The sequence below is a fragment of the Arachis stenosperma genome, chromosome 5, assembly GCF_014773155.1.
Source record: "Arachis stenosperma cultivar V10309 chromosome 5, arast.V10309.gnm1.PFL2, whole genome shotgun sequence".
In the NCBI taxonomy this organism is placed as follows: Eukaryota; Viridiplantae; Streptophyta; class Magnoliopsida; order Fabales; family Fabaceae; genus Arachis; species Arachis stenosperma.
The window spans coordinates 135,961,987-135,974,849 of NC_080381.1; the positions used below are offsets into that span (position 1 = coordinate 135,961,987).

Here is a 12,863-nt window from a genome sequence, read left to right on the forward strand (position 1 = left end):
TTGAAAGGATTTCGTTTTCGTTTTCGAATTTTCTCAACGTTTTCGATCTACGTTCTCTTCCATCTCTGTGTTATCTGCATTTCTTTTTGTTCGTTTACTATATTTTTAAAATCAAGCTCTAAAATCAGTTTTGAACAGTTATCTCGTTGTTGAAGATAACGAATAATTCAAGTTTAGATTGTCAATTGAACCAAAACGAAGTTGATTATTGTTTTGAATCCAATCAAGTGGTCGAGGTGTAGTTCGATTCTAGTTAATATTTTCGTTAGTAGTTTATGATTCTGTAGGTGAATAATATTGTTTTTGTTTGTGAAAATTGTTGTTTATCGTTGACTGTTTGAATTGAATGTAATGTAAAAGTTCTGCATCAAAGAAAATATTTTTCTGTATTTGCAGCGAATTTTGGTGTAACACGAAGATATTTGAGTGTATTGTTTAAGAATTTTTAATGTATGTGTACTGATAAGTTCTGCATAATTCAAAACTCTTCTTCTCCCTCCACCTCATCTTCTGCTGCTTTTTCTTTTTTTTTTCATCATCAGCATCATCATCTTCTTTTTTTTTATTCACCTTTTTTTTTCTTATTTTATCTTCTTAAATTTTTTCTTATTTTACTCTTTTAACAAGAATAAAAACAAAACAAATTAAACAAAGAAGAAGAAAAAATACATAATGGTATAAAATTACTTGGAAGAGGATGGACTTACATTCATTCAACTAAAAGAAAGAAAGAAATAAGGAAAAAATGCAGCATTAGAGGAAACATTTTTCTAGATTTGCAGCAAATTTGGGTATAATATGAAAATATTTGGGTGTAACATGAAGATATTTGAGTGTATTATTTAAGAATTTTCGGTATATGTATGCTAATAAGTTCTACATAATTCAAAATTTTTTCTCTTCGTCCTCCTCATTTTTTACTACTTCTTTTTTTTCATAATCATCACCATCTTCTTCTTTGTTTTCTTATTCATCTTTTCCTTTTTGTTTTATCTTCTCAAGTTTCTTCTTGTTTTACTCTTTTAACAAGAATAAAACAAAAAAATCAAACAAAGAAGAAGAAGAAATAGATAATGCTGCAAAATTACTTAGAAAAGGATTAACTTACATTCATTCAACTAAAATAAAGAAAAAAAGAAAAAATATAAAAAAATATAGCATTAGAGGAAATATTTTTCTGTATTTGTAGTAAATTTGGGTATAACTCGAAGATATTTGAGTGTATTGTTTAAAAATTTTCGGTGTATATGTGCTGATAAGTTCTACATAATTCAAAATTCTTCTTCTTTCTCCTCCTCATCTTCTGCTGCTTCTTTTTCTTCGTCTTCTTATTTCATTTTCTCATAATTCTTTTCGAATTCAACTTCGCAACTTCCTTCACTTTTTGCGACAATTTTTAGAGATTTTTAAAAAATTTTAATCTTTGTTTGAATTTTGACCGTTGCAGTTTTAATTGAGGAAAAAACTGTTTATGTTATTCAAGAGTTAGAAAAACGTGTATTTACATGCAATTTAAAATGAAGGCCGTTTTTATTGAGTTTAGACTAATTTATATAAATTTGTATATGAAAAAGACTTACATGTGTAATAGATCGGAAAAAAAAAAGAAAGTCCATATCTTTAGTGCTGGAAGTGACCTTGATTATTGATCTTGTCCACATATTAAAGAGTGTTTCATTCCAACAAATGTACAATTAAAACAGAATCTATATTTTCTAAAAAGTTAAAACAGATAGTTACCTTACTTTTTGTACTGTTTTGGTACATTATGAAAACCGAAAAAGAAAACAAATTTAATTACGCTTTAATATCGGGATTGGATACTTTATGCTTTTATTAATCAACAGAATGAACTCAGCGAAAAATCCAGTAGATTTTAAAATAATTTAAAGTATTTTATCAGCAGTAGTGTTAAACTCAGAAAAAGGTACCTCATTAAGTCAAATCAAGAAGGTTGAATTGCTCTTCGGGGTCTCCACTTCTCCAGTGCATTTTAGACTTTGGATCCGCAATTTGTGTGTGTGTTCATTTTCTCTTTAAACTAATCATTAGTGGAGTAGTTGCTGCTCCAATTTCACTTGGTATACACCTTCAACAAGCAAATACCTTTTTTTTTTTTTATTTTCCTTTTGTAGCCCTATTTTCATCATCTTAAGATATTAATAAAGCATATTCAGAAATTACATTTGACTAATATTCATGAATACAAATTATAAAATAAGTAAAAAAAAATTAATATGATATAAATATGTTTAATAAATACAAAGAAAAACATTGTGAAACTAAAACATACTATTTCAAAAGAAAAACATTGCTACTTTATTCGATCTTACTCCAAATATACTCAATAGCCGACTACATTTTTAAAGTGGTCATTCAAATTCACAATTTTTACTATTTCAGTTCTTCAAATTCAAAATTATTTATACTACTTTTTAAAATCAAGTTTTGCTTAATTTTTGAACCCTTTTTTATACTGAATTAGCAAATTAAGTACTGAATTGATTTTGAGTTGCCATGTTGGACATATAACTAACCATCATCATTTTGTTTTGACACTTAAATAAGATAAAAATGAGAAAAAAAATTACATGATATGCAAATTATTATATCTCTCTTTATTCTCTAAAATAATTTTTTTTTACCTTATTTAAGAGTTAAAACAAAAAGACACTATTTAGTCATGTGTTTAGTGTGACAAATCAGAACTAACTCAATATTTCGTTCATTAATTCAATGTTAAAAAGTGTTAATGACCAATATAAATATAGTGTCTGAAATTAAATCTTGACAATCAATATAATAAATTTTAAATTTAAAAGACTAAAATAGTAAATATCATAAATATGAGAGATTACTATAAAAATTGAGTCTCTAATAATTTTGCTGTCAAGGTGACAATAATAATAATAATAGTTTAATTTTGATAAACTGTAAAATATATTTTATACAATATCTAACTTTTTTTATATCTATTTCTTAAATTACGATAATTATTTTTATTAGCGTACGTATATATAAAACTGTTTTATATAAAAATAAAATTTTAATAATAGTAATAATTAGTATCATAGATTCATATATCGTATCATTACCATGAAAACGAAAACTATGGACGGATAGGAAAAAGTATACACAAAAAAATTTATAAATAGTGTGTACTTCTAAATTCTAATCATACTTCCTGAGCTGTAGAGCTAGAGAGCAATGGCTCAGCAAGCGTTCATGGAAGTTCCAGTGAAGTATCCGGGCAAGCTTACCTTGAGGGTTGTCTTCACTTGCATTATGGCTGCTACCGGTGGCTTGATTTTTGGCTATGATCATGGTGTTTCAGGTGAATCAATAAATCCAATCTTTTTTGTTTCTTTTTCTTTTCTTTTTCTTTTCTTTTGTTTAATTTTAAAGTTTTGCTTTTTTTTATAAATGCCTTTTCAACTATCCTTCTTGCCACTTTGTTTGAATCTGTGAATGTGCTTCGAAATCTCAGAATCTGGGTATTCAATGTAATTTAGATATTAGGGGTTTTGTAATTCAGTTTTACCCTTAATTATGATGCTTATCATTGCAACAAGAACTGAATTTCTAAATTCGGTTTCTTTCTTTTTATTTATGACTAAAATTTTGGTACTTTTATGGTTCTGAAATCAATTTTATAATGTTCTTTTTTAAAAATAAAATTATATGCCTAAATTTTTAGTACTTTATGTGTTCTGAATTCAATTGCTGATAATGTATTTTAATTTTATAGGTGGAGTGACTTCCATGGATCCATTTTTGAAGAGATTCTTTCCCTCTGTTTATGAGAAGGAGTCTACTCTGAAGCCTTCTTCAAACCAATATTGTAAATTCAACAGTCAGGTATTGACACTCTTCACATCCTCACTGTATCTGAGTGCCCTTGTTGCTGGCCTCGGCGCCTCGAGCATAACTCGGATGCTTGGCCGGCGCGCAACCATGATCTTGGGCGGAATATTCTTTGTTGGAGGTGCATTACTCAATGGATTAGCTGTACACATATGGATGCTTATTATTGGGAGACTCTTGCTTGGTTTTGGAATTGGCTGTGCAAATCAGGTCCAACTTTTACTAGTGTTCTATGATTTGGTTATGCTCTGAATTGTTGCTGGAAACTCATATGCAGTTGCCCTTACGTGAAGTTGATAGTTGAGAGCCGAATTAGTTGCCAATTTAGTCAAACTTTAAATTATCTAATGACTTTTAGTTATCAACTTCACACAAAAATAATTACATGTGAGTCTCCACCTTACTTGTCGACTAAAAGGTTCAATTTCATAGTTCAATTCACAAAATGTAATCTCGTGACTAAATTGAACTTTATGAAAGGTTAGGGATTTAAATTAAATCATGGATTAATGTTTACAATCTCAAGAAGAAATTGAACCTTTCTCATTACTAGTCATGTATAGTTCTGACTGTGATCATTAGAATTTCTTATACTTATAATTAACTATGCTGTCTTTTGCAATTTGATTGCAGTCTGTGCCAATTTATCTTTCAGAGATGGCACCCTATAAATACAGGGGAGCACTTAACATGTGCTTCCAATTGTCAATCACTATAGGCATCTTTGTTGCGAATCTCTTCAATTACTACTTTGCAAATATACTGAGTGGTCAGGGATGGCGCTTGAGCTTGGGGCTTGGTGCAGTCCCCGCTGTTATCTTTGTCATAGGCTCAATTTGCCTTCCTGATTCACCAAACTCACTTGTTGCCCGTGACCGCCTTGAGGATGCACGAAAGGAGCTTGTGAGAATTCGTGGCACTACTGAAATCGATGCAGAGTTGAAAGATATAGTTGCAGCTAGCGAAGCCTCAGAGAAGGTTAAGCACCCTTGGAGAACCTTGATGGAGAGGAAGTATAGACCGCAGCTTGTTTTCGCCATATGCATACCCTTTTTCCAGCAATTCACCGGCTTAAACGTGATCACATTCTATGCTCCTATTTTGTTTAGAACGATTGGCTTCGGAAGCACGGCTTCTCTTATGTCCTCAGTGATCATTGGCAGCTTTAAACCTGTTTCAACCCTCGTTTCCATTCTTCTTGTAGATAAATTCGGAAGGCGCACACTTTTCCTTGAGGGTGGTGCTCAAATGCTGATTTGCCAAGTACTTATTTCACACTCCTCATATCATGAACTGGTTTCCTTTTTTCTCATTGGTTATACTAGTTCCTAATTAGTATCTTATGTGTGTTTTGCGCTGCAGATTATCATGACGATTGCTATTGCTCTTGCATTCGGCACTAGTGGCAACCCCGGCACACTTCCCAAATGGTATGCATTTGTGGTTGTTGGCATCATCTGCATATACGTTTCCGGTTATGCATGGTCTTGGGGTCCTCTAGGCTGGTTGGTACCGAGCGAAATCTTTCCACTTGAGATCAGGCCTGCGGCTCAGAGCATCACGGTTGGGGTCAACATGATCAGTACTTTCTTCATAGCTCAATTCTTCACGTCAATGCTATGCCACTTGAAATTCGGTTTGTTCATATTTTTCGGGTGCTTTGTGGTGATCATGACCATATTCATCTACAAGTTGTTGCCAGAAACAAAGGGTGTTCCTCTTGAGGAAATGAGTATGGTATGGCAGAAGCATCCCTTCTGGTGCAGATTTGTGGAGTCAGATAGCAGGACCAAGGTTGAATCTACATGTTGATTTTTAGTTGTTATTTCTTAGTCCTAGATTTTGTGCAACTGTGAATTAGCTTGAAAAATTCCTTAGCTTTTTACTTTTTCTTTTTTTCTCTGTTGATTTTTATGCACAAGGCGTTTGAGTTGGAATATAAACTCAATACCATATAGAATTAGATTCAAAGTTTAAAGTTCCAGAGTTACGTTCAATTGAACATGTCAAACACTAAGAAACTTTATAAGCAGTGGGAATTATAATTTTTTTTTTGGTTTAATTACTCACCTAGTTTTTATAATTTTATCAAATTTGTAATTAAGTCTTTATACTTTTTTTAAATGGGTCTTTATATTATTTTTAATTTTATAATTAGGTAATTAACAGAATATTTCTCTCAAAAAATATGTAATTAAAGATTCAATTAGTTCTTAATTGTAGATATCTTCAATTTGCATAGAAATATTCAGTTAATTTTAATCTTTTTAGACCTAACTATAAAATTAAAAACAGTATAGAGAATCTATTAAAAAAATATATATATATAAGAATCTAATTATAAATTTAGTGAAATGATAGGACCAACAGAATAATTAAACTTTTTCGATCTTTTAAGTTACATTCTAAACCCAAAGGGGAGATCAGGGTGTTCTAAAATAATCTCCTTTAGTATTGTCATTAAGTAAAGATTCACGAACCACATCCATCCTCAGCACTTACAACAAAAATTCAGCATCTAAATACCCTCCCCAAGAAAATACTATTAAGTTAAATGTGGATGGCTCTTATTTTACTCTTAACAGCAATGCCGCTTGTGGAGAGATTTTTCGAGACACTTTGGTGACAAGTGAATATCAATTATCTATTACCAAGGCAATATTCATTGTATACCTCATAGTGTGGCCGCACCTTGTTGCTTATAGTCGTCCTTCCATCTCTTCCTTACCGTTCCAGAATCTCACACCAACCATGCCAAGATTAGTTTTATTTATTTTCTTCATTTATCATTCTCCAGTGGCACCAAGACTCCTCCGTTCCTCTTGCAAGTTGTTCCTATATCTTAAGCTCTTTTAAACTTAGCACACATCTGTATTTCAATTCCACGTTTTGGAATATTTGACTCATGTTTCTTGCTTTATTCCTTATAAATCTCTAGTCCCAACTTGTTTCCTTACCACCTTTCATCCATTCTGTCATACCTTTGTATCCAATCACCATCTTTATGTCTTCTTCCTTTAGATTGTCTCCTCCAATATGAATTGAAGTGTCCTTTTTGCATCTCTGTGAGAACAACCTCCCATTTGATTTTTCATTCTTATACTCTTTCATAAGACCACAAGCTGATTTTCTTTATTTGACACATGTATCCTCCAATTTCATATATATTCAAATCTTTCCTACAAAGTTCACAATCCCACCAGACCCACAATCTTTTATTATTATTTTGACCCAGCCACCTCTTTTTTACGTCTATTTCCCTTTTTATTTACTTTCCTCCACTGAACAACTAGTGCCTTAGTCATCTCCCACGCTCTATCCACTTCTACAATCTTATTATCAAAAATTCGCATATGCCTACATGTCCATACTATCCAAACTACGGCAAAGAAGATAACTTTACAGTTGGAATTATAATTTAGTGGACCGAGTTATGACGTTAAATTTTTAATTTTTAATTTATTATTATTTTTATTTCATATTTTTACGTCCAAATTTTTGGTGAGTTAATTTTTTTGAGCTTGTGATCCTTTTTGAACTGTGCATTAAAATTTTTATGTTTAATAGTTTTGTTGAATATATATAAAAGAAAAAGTGAGTGAATCCAAGTTCTAAGCATGTAGATCTCTAAAAATTTCTGTGCTCAATAATTTTATTAAACATATATATGAGAAGAAGAAGACAATGATGAAGATAATAAAAGAGGAAAAAAAGAAAGAGCATAAAAAATCAAACAAAAAAGAAAAAAAAAAGAAAAAAAAAAAAAAGAGAAGGAGGTGATAATGATAATGACAATGACGACGATAACCAAAATAAAAAATAGAAAAAAGAAGCACACATATTTACAAAAAAGAGAAAAATCACGTTGTAGTCGTCTAACATTTTTGTATATGCTATCTTAAAATGCAAAAGTCCAAAGAAGCTTCTTAAAAAGTAAAAAACTGTTATTCTAAATTTGGTTTTATGAAAGATTTTTGTTTTGGTTTTCCTTGACGAGGTACCTCTTATCTAAATTTGGTTTATAAAATGTTATTTTACAAAATAATTAGTCAATTGTTTTATTTGCAAAAAATATGGTTAAACACATATTTTTAAAAAGGAGGCCACTCTAATAAAGATGTTTAAAATATCTTTTTTTTAAGATATTTTTTATTAATTAAAATTTAATATATATAATCGATTAAATTATATTATTTTTGTCAAAATTAGATCAGACAAATTAATTTAATCAAAAAATTGGTAAACCAAACTATAAATTAATTTAAATTAATATTTTTTTATAAAAAATAACTATAATAAATTTAGTATAAAAAATAATTAAAATATTTTTATTATATATATCTTTTAATTTTAAAAACTCTAAATTCTAACTCTACTTTTTATAGGTTTTGTCACTCCTTATAATTTGAAAGATGGTTGAGAGGAGAAGACGATCCCGGACCGTTAGGATGGTGATTTGTGAGAATCTTTTTGGGCTGACTATGTTAGGCCCAAGATAGTCTGAACGTCCGGTCCAGAACAATAATCAAGGATTATTGTTTGACTAGAGTCGTAAACATGCTTCGATGGATACCCTGTGCAAGCCTTAAAAAAAAAAAAAAACATGCTTTGAATTGTAATAGGTGTCGCTACTCTATATGTTGGTCAAATATCAGTCACCAATAACTATAGTTATCATAGTTTTAGAAGTTCAACTTAAAAAGGACACTATTCACCATTCTAAAATCAATTATATATAAGAGATTATTCATAGTTTTAAAAGAGTCCATCATAATATTATAATCTATAATTTAGTGTTTTTTTTTGGCATAGTTATCAAAATTAAATTGGTAATTGAACCGGTCAGATTATTAAATTATTAGGTCATTGATTTAATCGGTAGGTCACAGGTTGAACTAATTAACCCAGTTCTATGTAAATAAAAAATAAAATATAATAAAAAATTTAAAATTAAAATTTAAAATACATATATTCACTAACATTTTAAAAAATTTAACTATTCTAAAACAATATGAAACAAGAACAATAAGTATTTTGTTAATTTTACTCTATTATAAATATTTTTATTTTACTTTTATATTAAAATAATTATTATTTTCGAATTTTAATAATTTATTAATTAGTTTACATCTATTATACTATTATATACTACAAGTATTTATTGAAAAATAATATTAATAGATATTATATAATTATAAAAAAATAAGTGAATTTATAATTATTATTAAATAAAATATAATTAATTTAAGAATGAATGAGTTTATAATTAAAATTAAAATAAATTAAATAAAAATAAATTGTTTGCTGAAAGATATTTTTATATATATTAATTTGCATGTATATTAATAACAAGCTTAAGTAGTTGTGAGTATTATGGTTTTTTTTATGAGGGAGTTCAAACCCCAACTTTAACATTTTAAAAAAATTTTAAAACTCAAGCGATTCGATCGAATCGATTTTGACCAGTTTGTACTGGTTCATTACCTCATTCAGTCAGATCATCGGATTAGATTGATTTAAGGTCCGATTCACCAGTTTTTTGGTCGAATGGGTCGATTTGATCCGATTCTGCTAACAATGATTTTTCACAATTTATGCTAATTTAAGTAAAATTTTTACAACTACACTATTTACTATTGAAAATAACAAACTAAAAACATTTTAAATTTAGAATAGGAGAATCGTAATAATTTCATATCTCCAACTTATTTTTTCTAACAAAAAATATGAGGCAACACCTCATAACAATATTTTACTTATAATAAAAAATAATATTTATATTAACAAATTTATTCTACACAACAAATCGAGATACATTTGGTATTGACAACCTACACGGTATAGTATACACATTCACCCTGTCGTGTCCTGCTAACACATTTCCTAGTTAAGACCATTATTGCTGAGAATACGTTTGGTCATCCTAATAAGAAGTTATTCGTGCCTACAACTAAACTATTGACACAAGGCCAATATATGCAGGCCATATAGTTAATTAATTTAATGTGGGAAATTGAATTATTAATGAATGGAATTAGACTCTTGGTGGAGGAAGTAGCCAACTGGAGCCGTCAATGAAACCAAGATTGAGGAAAGGTTGTGCCTCTGCATCACTTAGCTGCTTTGAGAATTTGGCGCGCCCAGCGGGAACAGCTCCAGCTCCAGAGTTTTTATACTCTCCAAAATATAAAGTTCTGTTCATACGAATGAACAAATAGTCAATAACTCATTTTCAAGATCAACATAGTTGGTGAGTAAGTCAAATATTTATGTTTATAATAAAAGTTTAATTTGAAAATACCGTGAAAAATAGTTATTTTATACGGATAGTGTATCAAAATTAAATAAGAAATATTAGAGAATTAATAGAATTTATTGTTTTTGTTTATCAGTTAACCATCAATATTTAAAAGTGTGATTTAAAAATATGTTATTGAATTATTGAGCTAAAGAAATTAGATGAATAGCTAAAAATAATGGTTAAAAAACAATATTCAGTGTTTATGATACTAGTATTTATGAATGAAAGATTTACCTATCATATTCAGTGTGCATGTTGTCACTCCAACCAACAGGATTGATAACACTGGTCATGGTGGTGTAAGCAAAAATGACTTTGGGATTAGACATCCATGCTCTACCCAAGTAAGAGCCAGTCCCTGTTCCGGTAACGTCGCAATGCACAAATGCGTAGGCAGTGTCCTGTGAGTCCATTGTTCTTGCTTGTGCCACTATCACTGTCATTCCACTGTCGCCAAGAACCCTCAACTCCGTGTTCTGCATTCCAATATTACAAAGGGTGCTCTTAGATTTCTCTGTGTCTAAAACTTAATTCAAGAGATAAACAAAATGTCTATACTTATAATTAATTACTTTCGAGGCTATATTCTTGAGACATGTTGTGCATGAATAGTGCATGCTTAGTAGTTAGATATTATTTGATGATTAGAATGCTTTAACTAATAAATAACTTCTTGCTTATAACGGAATGCATTAAAACATAATTATTCAAAAAAGATTAAAATTTTGTAAAATATCGTTAAAAAACATGTACCATAATTCCAAAGTTTCAAACTTCTTTACTATTGTTAGTTTGTTACCGTTATTTTTAGAATTTATTATTTGCGGTAATCATTTAGCCATCAACAAATTTTTTTTAGTTTAATAATTTAATAACATATTTCATTTCATACTTTTAAATATTGATAGCTATATGATAGATAAAAACAATAAATTCGGATAGCCTACTAGTATTTCTCTAAATATATTTTAACATTTTGTTGTTAAAAAAGTAAAACATTTTCTAAAGTAATTTCACGAAGGTGAATTCCCATTTTCATATAGAAAAACAGAGTTATTATAGTCATTATATTTACCAGGTACAATGACCTCCCGCTCCCGAAAATAAAATCGACGGTGCCTTGAACTAAGCAGTTTTTGAAAAAATGCCTATGTCTATCGTCACAGATTGTGTCTTGGAATCCCAACAGCTTGCAATTATAAAACGCTGCTTTGTCTCCAGAAATTCTTAATGCTACTGCTTGTGCTCCAGGCCTCTTTCCATCAGGTCTTGGTGCAGTATTCTGTGTATACAACCAATTTCACAAACAATAAAATGATCATCAAAACATAATAAGTAAATCACCTATAAAAGGGGTAAAATTGAAATGATTATAAGTGTTGGATATGTTTGGTTGGAGGGTAAAATTAGGATAAAAGCTTTTATAAATAAAACTAACTTTATGCTTATAAAAGATGAAAATTTGATATTTTTACCTATGAAAGTTTAGAATATTGTCAATAAATCATCTTTCATAGGTAAAAGCTAGTTCAGTTCGCTTATATTTAAATTTATCAGTGTTTTTAAGTTTTATGGTTAAAAAAAGTATTTTACTCTAAATGAAATGTGTGTATGATGTAGATTCACACATTGAACTCATGTACAAAATGATTTTACCCGATCTAAACCAATGATACCCTAAATGCAGATGAAATATTCTAACCGAGATTTGGATGTTAGCAGCGACGAAATAATCAGATTCAACAATCAACGTAGCACTGTCAACGGTGCCATATTGTTGTGCAGTGCCACCATAGGACAAGGTTGGTAAGTTCCCTCCAGGTGCGCCATAAAACGTGATGAAATTCTTGGTCCTTTCAATCTTGATCTTCTCATTGTAATTCCCAGCACCTATGGAGATTATCACCCGCTTGGCATTCCCGGAAGGGACGCTATTGACGGCGTCGGTGATGGTCTTGAAATCGCCGCTACCGTCTTGCATTACCTTAACCACTTTAGGACCTTGCTCGGCCGCCACAAGAGCAGGGTCCAAAGTGCTCTTTCTTTGTTCCAATGGACCCACATTTTGGTTGAACCATGATTCCAGTTGTCCCCTGTCAGTTGGAACTGGAGTTTTATCATCACACAGAACAACATTGGATGTTGTTAGGATTATTGTAACCATGACCATGAGAGACACCTTAGTGTTGGAGTTTCTTGGTTTTGTGGCCATTTTCCTCCTTATTTTTATTTTTTTTTGGAATTTTTTTTATTTTGGATATGATTTTTATTTTTATTTTTATTTTTTTTTGGTTTGATAGTTGATTGATTGGCGATGCAATTTATAGGAAACGTTGAGCAAGAGAGATGCCTAATTTGTGACACTCTTTTTGGAGTGCAATGCATCTGATTCACCCATTTTTGGGTGATTGATAATTCAATGATTTCGAACTTTTAATTGGACGATGAGGAAATTGCAATGCAGTTTAGTTGGATGGGCATTCTTCATTCTAGTCGCACCAATTTGCGAGCCTTACATTGGAATTAGACTGGTTTAGTGATTCTGCACCATCAATAATGAATTAAGAAGTTAAGTGTATTAGTGCCTAATTTAGATTGAGAAAGTATTGGAACTAATACTAATTATGTAGAATGTGTACAATAAATTAAAAAAAATGGTAAAATTATAATTAAAAATTAGTGAGTTCTATGGTGTAGA

At 30.2% G+C, this 12,863-nt stretch overlaps 2 protein-coding genes across 2 annotated transcripts; one reads left to right on the forward strand and one right to left on the reverse strand.

Annotated features, from left to right (window-relative positions):
* The first annotated feature begins 3,111 nt into the window (after window positions 1–3,111).
* On the forward strand, window positions 3,112–5,929 carry LOC130979136 (sugar transport protein 1-like). Its single transcript, XM_057902496.1, has 4 exons — window positions 3,112–3,334; window positions 3,749–4,074; window positions 4,498–5,127; window positions 5,227–5,929. Exons 1-4 carry the CDS (start codon window positions 3,208–3,210, stop codon window positions 5,674–5,676), a joined length of 1,533 nt encoding a protein of 510 aa, XP_057758479.1. The 5' UTR covers window positions 3,112–3,207; the 3' UTR covers window positions 5,677–5,929.
* Window positions 5,930–9,898: 3,969 nt separating this feature from the next.
* LOC130981467 (putative pectinesterase 63) lies at window positions 9,899–12,377 on the reverse strand. Its single transcript, XM_057905060.1, has 4 exons — window positions 11,868–12,377; window positions 11,241–11,447; window positions 10,400–10,641; window positions 9,899–10,058 (listed from the first exon to the last, which is right to left on the reverse strand). The coding sequence occupies exons 1-4, from the start codon at window positions 12,375–12,377 to the stop codon at window positions 9,899–9,901; spliced, it is 1,119 nt and encodes a 372-aa protein (XP_057761043.1).
* Window positions 12,378–12,863: the final 486 nt, after the last annotated feature.

Bases quoted from the DNA above. Each gene is read 5' to 3' on its own strand.
- LOC130979136 (XM_057902496.1), top strand. From the start codon at position 3,208: ATGGCTCAGCAAGCGTTCATGGAAGTTCCAGTGAAGTATCCGGGCAAG. The intron at 3,335-3,748 runs GTGAATCAATAA...TTAATTTTATAG, and splicing joins CTATGATCATGGTGTTTCAG to GTGGAGTGACTTCCATGGAT. The intron at 5,128-5,226 runs GTACTTATTTCA...TTTGCGCTGCAG, and splicing joins CTCAAATGCTGATTTGCCAA to ATTATCATGACGATTGCTAT.
- LOC130981467 (XM_057905060.1), bottom strand. From the start codon at position 12,377: ATGGCCACAAAACCAAGAAACTCCAACACTAAGGTGTCTCTCATGGTC. The intron at 10,642-11,240 runs GTAAATATAATG...ATTGGAATGCAG, and splicing joins GCGGGAGGTCATTGTACCTG to AACACGGAGTTGAGGGTTCT. The intron at 10,059-10,399 runs GTAAATCTTTCA...TCGTATGAACAG, and splicing joins ATGCACACTGAATATGATAG to AACTTTATATTTTGGAGAGT.